This window comes from Myzus persicae, unplaced genomic scaffold, assembly GCF_001856785.1.
Source record: "Myzus persicae strain clone G006 unplaced genomic scaffold, MPER_G0061.0, whole genome shotgun sequence".
NCBI classification, from domain to species: domain Eukaryota; kingdom Metazoa; phylum Arthropoda; class Insecta; order Hemiptera; family Aphididae; genus Myzus; species Myzus persicae.
Genome location: NW_019104090.1, coordinates 89,858 through 110,414, shown reverse-complemented (window position 1 = coordinate 110,414; position 20,557 = coordinate 89,858). Strand labels below are relative to the sequence as shown.

The window sequence follows — 20,557 nt, the reverse complement described above, 5'->3', positions numbered from 1 at the left end:
AAATAAATGCTGTTAACATTTATTAATAATTCTGGCACTATTAATAATGTATATTATCAACCACTAATCAAAACCCATATTAGACATGTAGATATAATATCATGTTCATCGTCATCTATTCAAACTAATACAAAATGTACATCAGAAACAATCCAGTCTTGTTAATATTGCATTATTTTATAAACAATTTATAGTATAGAAAATATTAATAAACTGGACAAATGTCTTGTTGAAATAAAATGTGATTACATTTTTCTTTATGGAATTGAAAAAACGGCTTTAAAATATATAAGTTAATTGCTATTATTCAAAAATAATTACCTGTATATATTTCATGTTTATTTCTATGTATAGATTATAAGCTACTGTAAAAGTCAATGTACCATATTGACTTATCGTAATATTGTATTATTAAGGTGATTTATAGTTATATTTATTATTGTTAAATTTTAATGTTTATTGCTTAGTTGTAACTACTTAGCGACTGTTGCTGTAATTGCATATTGATATCTTATAATTAAACATCTTTCATCTCTCTATTTAGTAACATAATACTGTGTCATTTTTTTTTTTATGACTTCGGTCGTCATATACACAGGACTTCTTGTAAAAGACCTGAAAAATGAATTAACTTCAATATTTTTAAATAATTTTTTCTACATCATTCATTGACTTGTGCGTTAGAGGTATAATATGCCATTTAAAAATTTTTATACTGAAAATAAAAAATTTAATATGATTCAAATTTTATTTGAAAATTTGAAAATAACCAATTCGTTAATTTGATTTTTATAAAAACTTTAGATAATAAAAACAATTCATCTAAGTCAAGTGGTTGTCAGCAGCTGTGCCCTGCGGTAACACACCCGATGATGTTTTTACCAGCGATTAAATAACAACAATAATAATGTCTAAATAATATATTACTACTACTATATATATTTTTTTTTTTGGGGGGGGGGTGGGATTATTTTTAAGAAAAATTGCCGGATAGTGTCCCACTGCTCCCCATACTTATATTTTACAGTGTATCCTAATTGGTTCCTGGGTTATTACAAAGGGTATGTCCAAATTGGTTCCCTGGAAAAAGTTAAAAAATTGTGGCTTTTGTTTTAAATGTAATTTTTATCTTTAATTAAATTAATTTTTCTTTTTTTACAAGTAAAAATAAGTTTATAAGTAATATATTTTTAAATAGGCATTATAAATAGTAATAATAATAAATAATAATATTCTATGGAGTAAAAATTTTTAACAATAATAATTTTATTAGTATTTATCAAAATAATTTTTAATCTTTCTATTTTATTTGTATTTATAATGTTGGGAAGTATGTTTTAATATTATTATTAGATCGTATTTCGCCATTTTTTAAAGTGTTATATATATTTTTTTTTTATTAGAGTTTCTTAGGATAAACTATTATTGGGGAAAGGAACCAATACGGATGCAGCGATGTTTTATATTCCTAAGCAAGTGGATACTGATCTGCTGTGCAGTAGGTACCTAGAAGAGACGGATGTGTTTAATAATTTGTAAAATTTGAATCTTAAGTGGATCTGTGGTGGTGATGACTGTCTTTGTCTAACACACGCGCAACATAAGAATTCAGAGGTGTTTTTTTGGCAAACGTACCGATTGATAAAGTGAAGCAATAAGAATTCTGAAAACAGGTTTGAATTTGTCGTCAAGTCTACTTGAGATCGGTCAGTCTACATTTTTGATTTTAGATTCTGAGTGAAACGATAAAAAAAAAAAAAAAACATTGATCGTTTCACTCAGAATCTAAAATCAAAAATGTAGACTGACCGATCTCAAGTAGACTTGACGACAAATTCAAACCTGTTTTCAGAATTTTTATCGCTTCACTTTATCAATGGGTACGTTTGCCGAAAAAACACCTCTGAATTCTTATGTTGCGCGTGTGTTAGACAAAGACAGTCGTCACCACCACCAATTCCCTTAAATATTTATAAAAAAAATATTGTACTTATGTATGTTCCCTAACCTGACTAATGTTAGTTTTTTAATCATATATCATACTTAAACTATTCCACAAAGATCTAGGTGTTTTTAGGTATAGCAACTTGCATTACAGGAAATTATGAAAATACAATAAATAGTAAAAACTAAAAAGCTGGTATCTTATAGGTTTATTAATATCATAATATTATCAAAAACACATATTTTATTTTTTCTAAATAAAAATAACGTATTTAAAACATAATAACAAACAAAATTAAAAAGACAAAAAAATTTATTTTTACTTGAATGAATAATAAACCACTAAGTATTTTAAACAATAATTACACAATATAGCAAATATTAAAAAGTTTACATACAAATTTAAAATAATTTATAAAATAATACAGTTAAGGTTTTTTTTCATAATTCTATACTTTATATTTATATAGTATAATAATGAACTAAAATAATTATTTTGGTTAAAATAAAATTGTATAAGACACATAATTATATTATATATATATGCTTGATTTGACTAAAATGTTTTATACAACAATGTAAAAAAAATGTTTACATAAATAATATTTAATTAAGTCTAAAATGTATCAAAAAAATTTAATTATATATTGTCCAATAAAAAAAATCAACAAACAACAGTTAGTTATAAAAAAAACCTCAAAAATGTACTAAATGAGTTATAAATCACAGCACAATATAACATAATGTAAATAATAATATAACAGATGGGGATAATAAATAAGGTAACAAAAGCAATAGTTAGTAATAAAATGATAAACAGGAAGAATCAGCTATAGGGTTGGATTCATTTCAGTTAAAACATCAAATATATAATATTGAGAAATGGCACTTTTTATGAACAAAATATAAGAAAAATCTTGTCGTACTAAATTGTATTATTTAGTAAATCGACATTCAATCTTGCTTTGCTTTTAGCTTCTGTATGAACTCCCCAGAGAAATAATTGATTTTTTTCTGTTCGGTCAAAGTAGTCACCATCTCCTTGTTCATCTAAAAACCATTACAAATATAAATAAAAATATATTTTTAATTGTTAACATATTTGGAAGAAAAACACATTTAATCAGTATTGTTGATTTTCATCGCGGACCAAGATAGTTCTTAGTCTGTGAATTACATATTATAGAAACATTTTTGTAGGAATAAAGGTCATTTTCATACAATATTATTAAGTAATAATATACACGGATTATCATACACTCATATTGTTTTAATATTACATTATTTTACTACACTGTATACGTTTACCAGTGGCGTATTTACAATCTTATTTTGGGAGTTGACATGACAGTGAAATAATTTTATAAATCAGTATAAAATGCTTTAACTACATTTTAATCTTTTTTATATTAACTATTTAGATCTTCAAATATTTTTTTGAGGGGTGGTGGGGTTGAAATCTTCAACACACTCCCTCTTCCATAAATACGCCACTGACATTTACTGGATGATTAACTTATGCTCATTGTGCTGTATAAGATGGTAATGGATATTCTAAAGAATCAACCTGTTTAAAATATAGTGTATATCAGGTGCTTTATTGCCTCTTGTGCCAACATTTGGTTACGAAGCTTTTAAAACAATTTCACATGCCATCAACATTAAGTAGTTTATTGAAATAAAAAGAGTTGTGATCTGCAAGGCTGGGCAAGTTAACTAATTTATTTTAAACTTATTAAGTTAAGTTAATGTAGAAAAATGTAAGTTAAGTTTTAAGTTTAAAGTTACTGTTATGTCGTTATGTTGTATAAAGTTTAAAGTAACTAGCACTTTTTATGCAATATTCTGAATTAAAAAAATAGAATAATTATTTAAATATTGAAATCTAAACTTAAAAATATCAAAATTTAATTCTTGTTTGGAATAATATATTCTAATAAGTTGAGGACTTGAGAGATAAGTACAAATTTAAAATTTATAGAATTAACTTGTGATTAAATATTTTTAAATAATAAATGCAATAAGAAAATTAAATACAAATAGGTAGATCTATAACATATTGGATGAGTATAGAATAAAACATATTTGTATATATTTGTATCTGTATTTCAAAAAATAACATGGAATTCAAAAAATAAATCCTCCAATCAAAATAAGTACAACTGTACAAGAAATCTTAGTATGAATATAATTATGAGGACACCATACGGGCAATTATGGTTGTCTTGTCTTCATCTTACAAACTTGGAACATGGCAAATTTTACATTCACAATAATACATTTTGATTGGCAATTTCTAAAATTAGAGTGAATTTACCGCTTACAAAATTTAAAGGCAAGAATATTATTATCAAGGTGACTAGGTCATCTCAGAGGATTTCATTGATATTATTATTTTTAAGTAAGTTATTATCATATTAAATTTTGCAAGAAATTTACAGTTTAAAAATATTCTTAACTTGTTTTAGAATAATAATATCAATGAAATCCTCCAAGATAATACCCTAGATAATATTCTTGCCTTTAAATTGTATAAGACGTAGATTCATTCTAATCTTAGAATTTACAGTCACAGAGTAAAATTTAATATTGTGAACATAAAATTTGCCATGTTGTACATTTGCGACGTAGACAACAAATGGCCGTGTGGCGTCCTCTTAAGTGACTGCAAATACTACAGGCGGAAGCAAGTATAGTTTGTGTAATTGTGAAAAGTAAATAGAAAAAAATTGGTTGATTATATATTTATAATTAAAAAAATCTTTTGTCTTTCTCATATTTTCTATATAAGATTCATTATTAATTATTGTTTATTATTTCCATAAGTACAGGTTATATTTAATTTATGTTTTTATTCTAAAGATAATAAAATGGTTTAATTTAAGTATGGGTATATGTTTTCCAAAACTTAAATTAATTACTAATCATTTTTATGTGACCACATCATCAGCAATACAATTTATTAATATTTTTATAATTTTGTATGGTTGTGTAAACCTATAAGAATTAGCTGAAAATGATGTATATTTATTTCAAGGTATTTAAATGTGCTTTCAACACGTTGACTGCCGTGTGACTGCCGGCGGTCATCTGTAATTCTCAAATTTTAAATGTTTGCGAACGCCGCGCCCATAGTTGATTATCACTACTACGCCACATGACAGTAAATTAATATGATTTTATATTATTAATTTTTCAATGGCGCTACAATTAATGTACTAAAAAAAGCTGGTGTTTTTTTTTTTTGGTTATTTAATGTTTTTAAAGTAAAATAGTATATACACATTAGGAATGGCACTAAATAATATGCTTGGCGTACCGATAATACATATTGAGTGGCCTCTAGCAGCCACATGGCAGTCAATGTGTTAAATAGTTATCTATACACTCTATATATTGGAAATTTATGTCAATGGTATTTTAGATAAATTACAGTAAATATTTTTAAATGTTAGAATAAACATAGTTTGAGTAAAATTCTTCTAAAATAATCAGCAGACATTAAATTGTTTTCTAAACAAAAAATATCAAATAAACAAATTTAACTATGTTTGGTTTAATAACTCATATTAAACAAACAACAGACATAACAGATTAAAATTATTTAATGCTATAACTATTAGTGCTAATAAAAATATGACAATATTTTAAGACAGAAGTCAAGAAGTTGAACCACATCAGTATCAAAAGAGAAAATCAAAGCTAAACCGATAATTATAAATACCATTTTAATATTTGAGGGAAATTTTAATAACTTTTTAGCAATTGTCCTGTTGAATAATTCTAGACAACATGGACCAAGCGAGCAAATGGCAAGTTGCATCATTCGTTTCTTCCCCATCGGCTACAGACAAAACATTTTAAATATTTTTGCTCCTACAAATCTTTTTATTTTAAATAGCAAATTATTATCAATAATGTATTTACCAGATCTAAAATCTATATAACCTTCACCACCAGCTATAATCAATGTGGATGTCAAATGTTCAGCATCGGGTACACTTTCAACAATTGGATCATCTTGTTGAATGGCAGACGCAGCTGAAAAACCTCCAGATCCTATAATAAAGATATATTTAGTTAATAAACATTTATTCATAATTAATTATTATTTTAAGAAGAAGTTAACAGCAGCTGACAGAGTTCTAATAAAAATCAGAACATATGATGTAAATGTGAAATCAACCAGGTAAAGAAGATTTTTAACAGATTTCATTTACTTAAATTGTTATATTAACAAAAGTTATCTGACACTGAATTCATTTATTAAAATTGTACGAACGCAACAGGATCTGAGTTTTTTTTACATTTAAAAATTTACAATATTCAATATTTTCATCTGATAAATTGAAGTATTGAAAAAAATCAAATTTTATATTACAGGTAAGATTATATATTTAATAATAGTTAATTACCTAACTATTATTAATATACACGGAGAGCTTAATACAGATTGAAATGCTCATTTTATAAAAAGTACATTTGTTGCATAGGTATGAAGACCGAGGTGACAAATCAATTTCAATTTTCATAAATATTCATAAAATGAAGAAATTACCAATCAGCAACATCATAAAATCCTATAGGGTGGCCATTATTTAATTATGGGTATGTTTTAATTTTGAACAATTTACACAGAATATTTTAAAAATATCAGGCATTTTTAAATTTTAGAAATTTGTTTACAACATAAAATTTACCTGGTACAGACACAAAAAACTTTACTGAATCTCTAAATCCATGTACTGATAGTTGAGCGTGGGCCATTGAGCAATATGGCGTGAAACTACTTGGTGTTATCTCTTGAGTCTTTGGTTCAGAGTATACTTTCACTTCTTTGTTAATTGGGAAACCTAACAGACCTTCTAAACATAAAAAAATTATTTATATTAGGAGAAAAAATAAATCGTACAATGATAATAATGTTAGGCAAATAAATATATCTTACTATCTAAAAGAGGGACTGATATAACTACACCAATTCCAGTGCCAATCCATAGCCTGTTAGAAGCAACTAACATTGCAGTAATCCTAATACACGATAGTTGTGGTTTATCGGATCCTGTTGATGACATTTCTTATCACAATTAATTCATTTAAAAAAAAATTATTTTTTTAATTACTTAAATATGAAACTAGATTTACCTAGCATTTTGATAATAAAAGGTTGTACATCAACATCTTGTAAATGGTTATAATTATACGCATGATAAAGTCTTATTGTTGAGTCAAGTCTAATTGATACCCAAACGCCATCTCCTACCCAAACCATGGTGCGTACTTTACTTTCTTTATGAGGATGTGCTTCTAATGTGTGCTAAATTATTTATACATAATTATATATTTTACTTTCAACATTTTATGTCATACGTTATAATTATACATACGATAACAACTAATGAACGTGGATGAATAATGTGCACTTTGTTTTTATAACCACACCAAACACGTTTGCTATTAACAGATACAAGACATCGAGCTGCATTTTGAGGAGGCCCTAATGTCACACTATGATATTTGCTTAAGTCCCATCGACCGTCATCATCACGCCGAAAGACAACTACTGTTCCATTAGCCAGAGCACACAAAACACGACCATCAACATAACTAAAAATAAAAAAACATCAAATCAAATATTCTAATTTTAATACAAATAAAATGTCCTTACATGATACTCAATACAGCGTCTTTTAATTTTACAGAGTGTAAACATCGCCTCCACTGGGATTTAGCAGAGTGTACAAATATACAACCATTTTCAAATCCTAACCAAACAGTGGGTAAGACACTCGACATTTTTTCTAGATCTTCTTTGGCTATTCCGTTTTCTAAAATAGATGAATAATGCAAATAATTTAATCCAATTAAAATATTTAATACTAGTATATAGAATATCAACTCAAGATAATTTAAGGAATTATTTGTGGTACAACTTAATATTACCTAACCATGTATACATTAAAATAAATAAATTACAACTCGGAGCTAAAAATAAATAAACAGTTAACACTATTAATAAAGACATATACACAAAAAAAAATTGAAAAACAACCACACCAGTGCTAAAATTATATTATATCTACTATTAACTTTCACAAACACCAATTAGTATAAAGCTTGCAAAGCCTTAACCATATGGACAATACATCAAAATTAATTTATCATGATAACATATTTCATTATTAAGTAAAAATAACATTACTAAATAGCTTAAGAAGTTTACTTGAAACTCGTTGCAATTATCATTTTTTAAGTGTGATTTCAATAATATATAACTGCCAACCAACAAGAGTGTGGAATTTAGGACTTAAAAAATTAAATTAAATTAAAAAAATTGTACTGTGTTACTGTTTTTTCAATAGAATAATTAAAATTGTTTTACTTTCATACAGGAATATTTAAGTATTACAGTTTGAAATATATTTTAACAGATTATTGGAGTTAAAAGTAGATAATGTGTTACTAAATTACTAAAATAGCTATCGTTTTTATTTGAAAATTATGCAAACCACATTTAAAATTCAATGTTTTTAACTAACTAGTTTTTTTTATCTCTTTTCTAATGAGTCCAATTGTATCATTACTTTTTGTAACATGGACTATTTAGTAATACTTTATATTACTTCAATCCATAATTTAAAACGATAAAATTATTATTATTCACAATACAAAAATAACATATATTTACTATAAATATTAAAAATGCAAAATTGAAAATTTTGTTCAGAAATAAATTACCATTTAGAGGGTCAGATATTCCATCCTTTATGATACCTTCTTTCAATAGGCTAGGTCTTCTTGATATTTCACAGCTATAATTATCTGGTTGAATAGAATCTGATATGCTATCTTCTAAGAGCAAAATACAAACAATAGCACAAACACAACAAGCAGCAAATTCAGGCATTAAAAAAGAAAAGCCATCATAGAAATAATAGATACTTACCATCATCAACCTTATCAGAGTTTATGTCACTAAATTGTTCATCTGCTTTATGATTATCATCTAAATAAGTTTCTTCACTACCAGCTGCACAACTAACAAACATAATTTTACCGATTTCAACATCCGACTTTTTATCTTTTGGTATTTGTTTGTCTTCTTCTGTAACCTCTTCGGTTTGCTCAGGCTCACAATTTATAACATCATTATCCATATAATCAGTTTCTAAAGCCCCTATAAAATATTTTAAAACAGATTTGTTGTAAATGTTATGATTACATTAAGTTGTGTTTACAGGTTTTAGACAGGATATTAGCCAAATGCCTAGGACAAATACATTACATAAATTGTTTATACTTTTAAAACATACAGTATATATGTTATATTTACCTGGAACTGAAGCAATACAACCAATATGAGCTTGACAAGAAATATGAAATGTCTCTAACACAATATCAGGTTTATTGGCATCAATAATGACTACTTTAGTATTATTATTGGTTGTAGTACATATCCAAATGAGTGACGATAGCACTAGTTCTGATTCAACACTTGCTCTACTATTTTCCTAATAGAATCAAATTAATGAATTAATATGAGAAACACATAGTAATTAGGTAAATACTATAGAAACAACAAAATACCTTTAATTCTTCATCTAATTTTTTCATTTCCAAGCTTTCATCATTTATATCACTAATTTCTGTGTTTTTACTAATGGGTTCTTCCATATTATTATTATTGTTATTATTATTGTAAAATACACTGGCTCCAACAATTTCCCCGCCATCTTTGGTAACACCTCCACTGAGATTAACCCCTGTAGCACACCACATCTGAAATAAACAATAATATTTGATTAAATATTCAAAATAATAATATAATAAAAAAATTCTTGACATTTCTTGCATAAACCAAATACAGTTTTTAGTCCATAGTTTTAATTGGGCCACCAAAATATCATAAAATTCAATTTTAAACAAAGGTTAGATAATTAGTTACTATTGTTCAAAGTATTTACTTTTAGGTTTAATAGAAAATTATTAAGAATTGGAGGTTTATTTATAGATATACAGGGAAACTTCTAATTACAGGACTTTTTTCGGTCAGGTTAATTTAACAGTTGGGGCAGCATCGTCCATGCCACAAAAAAAGGACACTATTAGTTACCAAAATCGTGTTCGATATTTGAAGGTATTTAGAGGAAGTTTTATTGCATGTATAATTAAAATATTATTATCCACCAAAAACAAAATTCTAAATAGTGTTATAAATCAAAAATTAGGACATAGGTTTGGAATTATTAAAACAAAAAAATCATTACTAACTGAGTTGAGTTATTTTTCAAAAATAATTAAATTACTTTACTTGTTACTCAAATAAAATTGTAATGAAATTACTTTACTTTTTAATCAGAAAAGTTACCTTAATGTTGCGAAAAAAAAATATTTTATTTAATTAATTGTTCTTGTTATTTAAGGTTTAAGTTGACATTTGGTCTTAGTTATGACAAATTAAATCAAATACACTATAAATAATATTTTTTATTTATAAACCTAATACTTGAATTATAAAAATTATAGTGTTATATTGTTAATATTTTTCAAACTCGCAATACTCAAAATAGTAACATGTTATAATCGAGGAAATAAGTATCAAAACTAATTTTCATAACATTTTTGTTACATAGAATCAAATCTAACAAAGGTACAGAATGAATTATAGACAAAGTAACATTGTTTGAGTACTGAGTAGTGTGTTAAACGTTACTTTTGAGTAAAAAAAATCAGTGTAATAATACTAATATTGTATTAAAACTTAATGTTTTACAATAACAAATTTAATTGATATTTATAATTTACCTTCATTCCGGGTTCAGTATCTGCAAGCGGTGAGCAACAATTTACTAGAACCGGAACTGGATAGTTCGTACTTGGGCTATTAGATTGCTGTGGCATACTTAAAAGGGGTCTTCCATTTGAAGGATCAGCCGGCATACTCCAACCATACGCTTGTAACCAGCTTTCTTCTCTAGGAATATGAGTACGTATTCTACCAAAATGTACACGTCGATCAGGGCGCTTAGATTTGTCACTAAAGCTAAATATAATTAAACAAAGTTCATTAAAATAATAGAAAGTTATACATAAAATTTCTCTAGGACCAACCTAATCAAATTTGTTTTTGGATGTGTGGATATTTTTACATATATTATATGATAAAGTTCAAATGTTTATGCCGAGATATTGTTTGAATAGAATTATAAAAATAATATTCCAATCTGTAACCGAATATTAACCAATATTATTGAATTAATAAAATAATGATCATCATCCCGAAAATTGTAAAGGAAAAATACATAAATAGTTAAAAAAAGTTTTAACTCTCAGCAATGAGCATAGACATTATTTTTAACTCAATATAAATGTATTTTATGTTTTGTTAGTAAACCCATTAGCCATGCAAAAGATTAGTCCTCGAGAAATATAAACTAAATAATAAAATACTTACATGTCTTCTTCATATCGACTATATCTTCCTCCTTCTATCATACTACGTCTTTTCATTATGCTAGGGGGGCCAACTTGATGTGAAGATGGGTCATAATGAATTGATCTTGGACGCGCAACTACGCCTCCTCCGCTATTTCCACTTCCAAGTCCAGTATCGATGGGTTTGACACTGGTTCCAAATAAGTTGCTAAAACTGTAAGAGATGTTTTTTTTGATAATGTGATGAAATTAATATCAAATAATATAAGATACAAAGCTACTGGATTATACCAAAATCAAGTTATTAGTGCATATTTTATTTGATTGATTGAGCTTTTATGTGATAGATAACGAAGCACTCTCTTTACACCATTCAGAAACCAAATAATTAATCACTTACAGTCTCCACACACCCTGTTTTTTTTTCTCATTTGGCTCCAGTCGAATGGCCCGTACGGTTTCTTGCCAACGAAGTGATTCTTCTAAATCCATTAGTTGTTCTTTAAATTTATTTCGTTCTAAAATAACTCTAGCCATTTCAACACGAGTAAATCTTTTACGTTCTGCATATGATTTTTCTTCCTGGAATTCGATTTAAATATTTCATTATAAAACAATATTTATTATTATTATAATGCTAATTAAAATATATATGTATATATGTATATATATATTAAATTATGTTTTTCTATTAGTTGCAAAAGTTAATATTTAAACATAATAAATAAATAATAAATAATATTTAATTAGTTACATCAGAATCAGATTTGTTCAATTTGAGCTGTTCTAATTCTTGCTTTGTTTTTTTTAATTCTTCCTCAACTTCAGATGCTTTTTGAGCCAAACGAAGATTTAATGTTTGTACAGCTTTCAACTCTTCACGTAAAATATGTTGCTCGCTAATTTAATTCAAATTAAATAAATACAGTTGTAAAAATCTCAATATTTCAACATTTATTTTAAGGATAATATTTTTATAAGAGTTATCCAAAAAGTAATTAACACTGTTTTTAAATGACCAATTGTGTAATAGTTTAATCTAATTAACTATAAAATTAACATTAACAAATATTGGTCTCGTGGTCAATAAACTAACAAAAACTAAATCCTATGCTGCTTCAACATACAAAAAAAAAATTTTAATTCATATTTTAACAAGTAATAGTTATTACGAATAATTGATATACATACTTTGATATCATTTAATTATAATTCTGATTTTTGGTTCTTATTTTTATGATAAATAATGCAAATTCTCCTGAATACAATGTAAATTATTCAAAATTGAGCTTAATATATTAAGTTTTTCTTCTAGCAGATATAAGAAACGGATTAAACATAACAATTTTTAAGAATAATTCTTGATTATACAAGGGATCAAACTCATGCTTATCAAAATACTCTTCATAAATAAAAAAAGAATACACTTTCTTAGTTTTTAAGTTCTGGGAAAAAAAATATTTTTGAAACCTTAAAAGGAATTGTGAATAACAACAGTGCAAATTACTTTTCAAACAACTTTAAATAAAAAAATACCTTGTGAGTTCATCAACTTTAATTATTAGATCATCTTTAACAATGTTGAGAGCATTTTTTGTTGCCAATAGTTCAGTATTTTCTTTAATGAGATTTTCAACTTCCTTTCCCATACCTTTAAATTGTTACAGAAAAATAAATAATTTTTATAAATTAAAATATAACATTAAGAAATTGTTAGTTAGATGTTAGTCTTACCGAAAAAGTTATCATTAACTGTTTTATGGTTTCAGACGGACACAAGAGCATATGGTTTGAGTTACAGCAGCAAAAACATACGAAACAAGTTATATTTAGTTAAATATAAATTGTTATTTTAAATAAAAATTGTATGCACACAGAACTTTTAAAGTATCAATCTTACATAACATTAATGAACATATTGAAGGTTAATTGGGGAACAGATTTTAATGCATTAGTTTATTTTCTCGTCCCCTGATAAATAATTATGAGTATATTTTTTTTAAAGAATTTAAAAACAGTTTTTTAATTTAACACATGCAATAAAGCTAAATAATATAGTGCAATTATTTAAAGTAAAACAATTGATATGCAAAAAGCCAATTTTTTAAGCTTTATTTTGAAGCTATACATTTTAATACATTTATAAAATAAGTACTATAAAAAAAAGTAATAGTTTGTACCTATTATCCTATATTTTTGTTTATGAGACTTGATACAAGAATATGTTTTAATTTTTCATATTTTTATTAATAATTTTAAGCATAAGATTTGATGATTGTAAAGAAAGGTCTCAAATACAATTTGTAAAATTAAGTTAATAGGTAATGTAACTCTTAACAGGTATAAAATATTTAATTAAATAATTAAAATATCAATTATTTGCATAATTATTTCTGAAAAAAATATGAATTTTATTTGATAGATTTGAATTAAAAATGCATGCAGGTTTCTGATCGCTATTCAAATTAAAAAAGTTTCTAAATTGTTTTGATAAAAATATAAAAATAATTGAAATAGTTGAACACATATGTTTAGGTCATATAGTTTCCAAAATAGTATTAATTAACTAATTTTAATTTTCAATTTAATAATTTTTTGTGTAGTAAAATACTAAATTATTTTTCTTTTGTCATATAAAATATGGAATTAAGGAAATCTATTTATCTACTCAAATACAGCGTTGATCAATTGTATTCCTATACTTCCACATTATAATGGATTCTTGCCATGATAGTTGAAAATTTACTTATAATTCACCAATAGCTATAATAACCTGAATGGTTGTACAGGTATCTGAGATTGAGCCGTGTGACCACATTAAATAAATGAAAATAATGTAACATGTTATAAAAAATAACTTGTGTATTATTGTAAAATGATAGAACATGCTTAAAAGTAAGTGAACAAAAACCATTTTTTTCACATACACAAGAATATTTAATAGAAGAATTAAAATGTTAGTTAAAAGAAACTAGAAGACATGTCATACCTATCGAGAGTGGAGTGTCTGGTTCAGTCTCACTGCTGACTGTCGATGAAAAATTATGTAAAAAGAACATGCAAAAAATAACAATAACAATAAATGCTGTGCGTTTTAAACAAAATATAATTTTTTTAAAAGCATAACTAAAAAGGCCATAAAAATAAGTTTTCTCATTTAATCAAAGCATAGAACAATAACGATAATATTTCATACCAGATGAAGCATAATCTCCAGGATGTACCCAATTTCCTGAAACACATAAAACTATAATGTTATCAATTGTAATATATATATATAAATAAATTGGAAAAATTAAAACAATACATTATTAATTAATAGATTGCAATTTATTGAAAAAATCAACTAAATTGAAGGGTGAAAATTAAAACAATTCATTAAGTATGATAACTACCAGTAATTTCCGGTATTTCTTCTGAATCTATTTGCACTTCATGGTCTTGAAAACTGAATTCTTGATACAAAACATTGGTTGCAGGTCTCTGTTCTCTACAAAATTAGTATTTAATTATTTAAATTAATTTTTGTTAAAATATTTTTATTTAATGTTACTCAATATTACCTTTGTGTATGACTACGCCCACTAAGTGACATTACAGAATTTTTGGGGGTTGCTTCTATCTCTTCTACTATTTCTGGGACTTCGTCAGGGCTACTGTCATCAGCTTTGCTTATCGAATTTAAAGTTTCAGACCAACCTCGTTCAGATATTTGATCAACACGTAAACGTGATTCTGCCTCAGAAGTTTCAAGATCCTATAATGAATTAGTAATATAATTAAGTATTTTGTGGTTAAGTAAATTATAAAAGTTCAACCAGGTATTAATCTTTCATTAAGCTCCCTTAATTTTTCTAATTTAACTAGAGGTTTCTTTTCCCCTTAAATGCCACAACTAATTTTGATATAAAGGGAGACTATCCTCAACTTTAGTTTTATTACATTATAATGTATAATATGTAAAAGCTGCTATAAAGTGCATTGGTTACCTTTGCACCACCATCAAATAATAAACATGTTGTACCAAAACTTGTCTGTTCATTGAGAGATAGTAAGAAATCAGTTTCAGTCACCGAGGTTAGGGCCTTTGATAGTAGTAGACAACTAGCCACTAAAAGTCACTATATTATACATGCATCCCATTTCATGTTCTATTTTTATGCATTAAAAGTGAAATTAAATGTAGTGACAGTTCAAAAAATTATAATTTTCATTGCTTACAATATCATATATTTAAAATGTATAACTGAAAATATTTATCATTCAATAAATAAACTTTATTAAGTATTGTTTATTACTTACTTGGTTTTGTAATTCATTTTTCAGGCTAGAATTGGAATGCATACTTCCTGGAGGAGAATTAGATATAACTAACGGATATTCATTGGATCCATCAATAGATTTTAGTGTTGAAGGACTTTCAAGGGAACTAAACCCAAATGAAACTGGTCCAGAAGATCTAAACAACAAAATAATGATATTAGTTATGGTAGATTAAGCATTATGTGTAAAAGTATTGATTATACCGATTCATATGGGCCATGCTCATAAAAGGCATACGCATACTTCTAGGATTATCCATTCGATCACCAGAACCCATTAAAATTTTAGTACGTTCTATGTGATCCATGTGTGTTTTAAATAATTCTGTGTATCGTTCATGCAATTTTGTGTACTCTTGTTTCATATCTTGTTCTTTTTCTTCCAATCTATAAACTAACATCAGAAATATGAAATTAGTTAAATAACATTCAATATTTTGTTCATAAATTAGGTATATGTGACAAAATATATTTTACACTAAATTTACATTGTAAATTAAAATTATAGGTATCTTAGTTAAAACTAACTTTGTTTAGTTTAATAACTAAATGCCTTTATTGTAAAGAGTAAATATATATATGAACAAGGGCGGATCCAGAACCTCTGTACGGAGGAGGCATCGAAATTAAAAACATTTTTAAGATGCTGATTTTTAATAATTAATAAAAAATTATATTATATTTTTTTTGTGGATGGGAGGGGCACTTGCTCTTAGTGCCCCTGCTGGATCTTCCCTTGATATGAAAAAAAGAATATTATAACTGACTTGTATGACATAGGCAGACTTGGTAAGGAAAGCAAGAAATACCTCCTAAACCAATTGTTATAATTTTTTCTGTTTTAATTACAGTTTTATATTATTTAATTTATAATACCTTAAGCCAAGGGTTTTCAAACTTTTATATTTTAGGATCATATAAAAAAAATAAAAGCCCTTAGTGAGCCAAAATTATAAAAACACATATTATAATTTTTATTGTAAATGTATATTAAATTATGATAATGGTGATAATACCTGATACATAACGAGGACATACAATAACAATTTGGGATATTATATATATTTTTAGATAATTCATTGTTCTTCGGAGGGCCATTAGTAAGGGAGGCCCCCTGACTCAAATGATTAATTCCTCTCAAGTATTTACTCTGATTCAGAGAAAATACGGCCTGGGTATTCTTTTTCTAATCATTCTCATATAATACATGTTACGCTAAAATACGAAAGTCAGGTAAATTATGACAATCTCTAGATAATTTCTTCCTGCCCGAGTATAATGTAGATACATATTGATAATCCCCAACAATTACCATTCATGATCCAATGTAATGGATAGTATTGATAAATTTAAATAACCTCATGAATATGTTAAAATCTATCAAAACCTATAGTTATTATTGTCAGTTGTTCGAATTTACTGGCTGCTACAATTTTTTTTAAATGTGAAACTAATTATAAAAACAGTATTAAAATAGAACTTATCTTTTAATTGTAAATTTGTTTCTTATAATTGATTTTTAAATAAAAGTGTCAAGGTTTATTGGTTTACCTTGTGGTAATTGATGTAAAATATGTGCATTTATGCTTATAATTTAACATATTTACCCTTGTGTTTGAAATATAAGATAATAACTATTTATTTACAGCAATAACATAATAATTGGTAACATTAATGCCTGGTAAAATATGTTAATACCCAGATATTGTGATTTACCTTAGAATAAAAATTATTGAAAATACAAATATACAAATTAATTATACACAGAAAAATTGGTATTAAAAAAAATCTCTCCCCCGCCATATTTGAGTACAATATGTCTAAATTGTCATGTAAAAGTGGCTGTCTAGAGAAAATGTCTAGTTGATATGCTTATTGATATTATGGACATATATTAACAAATATTTTGTCAAAGCAATTTTTACAATAGTTTTGTAGATAGTAAAACTATTTTTATTTCATCTAACCTCTAATATCAAATACTATGAATACTAAATACTCAAAAAACAAACTTCATTTATATCATGAAAAAAAAAAAAATAATTGAAGATAATTAAATAATTTTTAAGAACAAATCAAAATGTATTAATAACATATTAAACATTTATTTAATATAAAATTATGGACTATAGTCCAATTACAAATTATACAAAACAGTTTATGTATTAATGTATATTTACTACAGTGGTGTTTGGTGTTATGTGCGAAAGTGAGCGTGCCCGACCTACCAAATTCAAGAAAAATTGAAAATATAAATCATAATAATACAACTAAGTACCTGTAATGTAATTAAGATTATGTTTCAAAATACAAAAAAAAATTTAGAAATTCAGAATATGAAAATAATTTAATATTTGGATCACAGACCTTATACTATATGATTTAGGTTATTTTTAAAGCCAAACAGATGCACGGTTGTCCACACCGGAAAGGTATCGGTATGTATAGTAGTGCAGTAGTGCACATGATTCTGAGCACATTTTTACAGTGAAAAAATCTAAACAAGGCAAACCTCACAACTAGTGTTCTAATGGAATTGATGTGCACTTAACCAAGAAACTGTTTTCAGCAAATTATTTTAGACATCACCTTTGCATTATAATTTATTTTTACACTCACTCATTTGTTATATTTTAATTATCAGCAGATAATGTTTGTAAACAATGATTTAATACAATTTATAATATATTTATATACATATATATTATATTGGTTAAATATTTTGGATGTGCACTACTTCATTAAAAACCCACGAGTCACCACTGGTTTACTAATACTTACTATCTAAAATTTAAATAAATAATATTTGTATTAAGTACTTACCGTGGTCTGAAGCATTTTTTGATTTTAATTCTAACATTCTAACGATTGATTCTAAACTCTCTATTTTACTTTGATAATCTTTTTTCTCATCTTCAATATAGTCTTCCATTTCTAGAAGTTTCTGAAAAAAAAAGTTTAATAATTAATATTTTACTTTGCAAATGTCAGATACGCCCTCAAAATATTAGTTTAGTGGGTACAATTTAATATTCATCTTACTTGACTCATTTTTTATTACTATATTATATTTCTTACCTCAAAATCAGTTTTAAAAATTGTAGTGCTTGCATAAGTCAGTAAGTCAGTACTGCAAACTTAAGATGTTATAAATAAGAGCCATATATTACTAAAGATATTATATATCTGTACTATGTATACATAATTATACAAAAAAGAAGGAAATAAGGAATGCACAGATATTTAGGAGTATTATACTCAACTGTGCAAAAATCATGAAAGCACATAGAACTAAAGCTAGAATTAAGCTTTCATGTTAAAGTAATAGGTATTTATTAAAACCAATAAAAATAGAGCAAACTCCAAAAAAAAATGTTTAAGATTTGGTTGAAATTTACGTTATTATAATAATTATATTATATGAATAATAGAAGGTAGTAAGTAATGAAATACCAGGCACATTAAGTGTGTGTAATTACCACACAGGATAACTCAATACAATTTACAATTAGACTTGCCTAATATATTTTAGTTTTCTACAAAATCAATTAATGACAACATTACATTTGTCAATATCAAATAGCCTGGTCATTTGTGAACATTCTAAAAGAGAAATATTTTGTTTCAGGTCAAAAATCGCCATAATAAGTGCTAGTTTAACTCTGTATTCGATTATACATTTATTCACTCCATTGTTATGAAACCTGAGCCAAAATAACTTGTATTTGTATTGTATAGTTAGGTAGTTAGTACTTTGATAGGTATGAATGAAGTACAAAACCAGATAATGAAATATTTTATCTATTGAGATAAGTTTTACTCCCATAAAAATTAAATGACATCTTAAAAATATTTGTGTAATTAAATTATAATTTAACACACACCTGTTCTGCAGATTTCCTTAGTTGTTTTTCTCTCTCATACTGAGTAACTAATTGTTCGTTGTCTTCTCGAAGTAGTTCAACTTCTACCTCATGTTCTTGATTTTCCGTATGGGAAAGATCCAAACATTCCAACACATTAACCACTAGTGGCATCAAGTTTTTCACAACTTCTTCGTCATACTTGGATATCATTTTTTCGAATTCCTGATAAATACTACCAGCTAGTGATTGTACTTTTTCAGACATAACGACATGGGTGTCGTCTTGAGTCCCGTACACTACCTCTTGAGCCATTTAGTGTGAATATTGTCAAATAATTAAAAAGTCCAAATACCAATTTTAGAAGATGTATTTATCATTTATACGAGTATAATTGTCATATGATGACATATAGGTAAGTAATCAACATTATAAAACATAATATTATAATATGTACATTATTAATACATACAAAAATTAATTAAAACGTATAAAATATTAAAATTGTTTTTTGAAAACTACTAAGCACTTTGCTAGTAGCCACATAAATGCAAGATCACTAGAACTTAAAAGTTAAAATACTTCAATGTTACGGAGTACAGACTACAGAATATATTATTATTTATTTGATCTAATATACTATGGTAAGTTGTACTGTTGTAATATGGACTCGGGGTTAATTGATTACAACGCATTGATAATGGCGTTGCAAATAATAAACAGATGCTTACAGTGTTGCCGAATATCACATTTGGCAATGAGGAACAATTGCGCAGTATATTATTGGCACCACGCGATGTACTCAACTTTTTAGTTTTTTTTTTGTTAAAACTGTAGTTCGATGTTCTAAGATTGATTGTGCAAAAAGCCAAAAACGAATTTACACAATAGTGTAATACACATATCATCAGGGAACAATTATTGCAGTTTAGCTCCCACGAGATTGTTTTCAATTTGTTTGAAACTTATGTACTTCAACGAGTTATGAACGAT

The 20,557-nt window shown here is 26.3% G+C and overlaps 1 protein-coding gene across 9 annotated transcripts; it reads right to left on the bottom strand.

The window, feature by feature from the left end:
- Positions 1 to 2,362: 2,362 nt before the first annotated feature.
- On the bottom strand, positions 2,363 to 20,210 carry LOC111038626 (JNK-interacting protein 3). Of its 9 annotated transcripts, XM_022321804.1 has the most exons (26): positions 19,586 to 20,210; positions 18,525 to 18,645; positions 15,906 to 16,095; positions 15,682 to 15,838; positions 14,943 to 15,136; positions 14,775 to 14,869; positions 14,576 to 14,611; positions 14,369 to 14,407; positions 13,114 to 13,131; positions 12,916 to 13,030; positions 12,134 to 12,278; positions 11,780 to 11,961; positions 11,399 to 11,593; positions 10,750 to 10,987; positions 9,532 to 9,723; positions 9,278 to 9,455; positions 8,891 to 9,121; positions 8,683 to 8,796; positions 7,613 to 7,772; positions 7,332 to 7,551; positions 7,090 to 7,261; positions 6,893 to 7,021; positions 6,645 to 6,809; positions 5,872 to 6,003; positions 5,669 to 5,788; positions 2,958 to 2,994 (listed from the first exon to the last, which is right to left on the bottom strand). In XM_022321804.1, the coding sequence occupies exons 1-25, from the start codon at positions 19,877 to 19,879 to the stop codon at positions 5,703 to 5,705; spliced, it is 3,798 nt and encodes a 1,265-aa protein (XP_022177496.1). In that variant the 5' UTR covers positions 19,880 to 20,210; the 3' UTR covers positions 2,958 to 2,994; positions 5,669 to 5,702. The 9 variants fall into 9 exon arrangements, with proteins under 9 accessions (XP_022177491.1, XP_022177490.1, XP_022177492.1 ...); XM_022321799.1 differs by lacking the exon at positions 5,669 to 5,788 and having other exon boundaries at positions 2,363 to 2,994; positions 8,683 to 8,793; positions 19,586 to 20,209; XM_022321798.1 differs by lacking the exon at positions 5,669 to 5,788 and having other exon boundaries at positions 2,363 to 2,994; positions 19,586 to 20,208.
- Between the last annotated feature and the right edge of the window lie 347 nt (positions 20,211 to 20,557).

What these genes read in the sequence shown, in the direction of transcription:
- LOC111038626 (XM_022321798.1), bottom strand. Translation starts at nt 19,879, where the DNA reads ATGGCTCAAGAGGTAGTGTACGGGACTCAAGACGACACCCATGTCGTT. An exon ending in AGCATGGCCCATATGAATCG is followed by an intron (nt 15,839 to 15,905) that starts GTATAATCAATA and finishes TTTGTTGTTTAG; the next exon opens with ATCTTCTGGACCAGTTTCAT. An exon ending in ATCAGTCCCTCTTTTAGATA is followed by an intron (nt 6,810 to 6,892) that starts GTAAGATATATT and finishes TTTTATGTTTAG; the next exon opens with AAGGTCTGTTAGGTTTCCCA.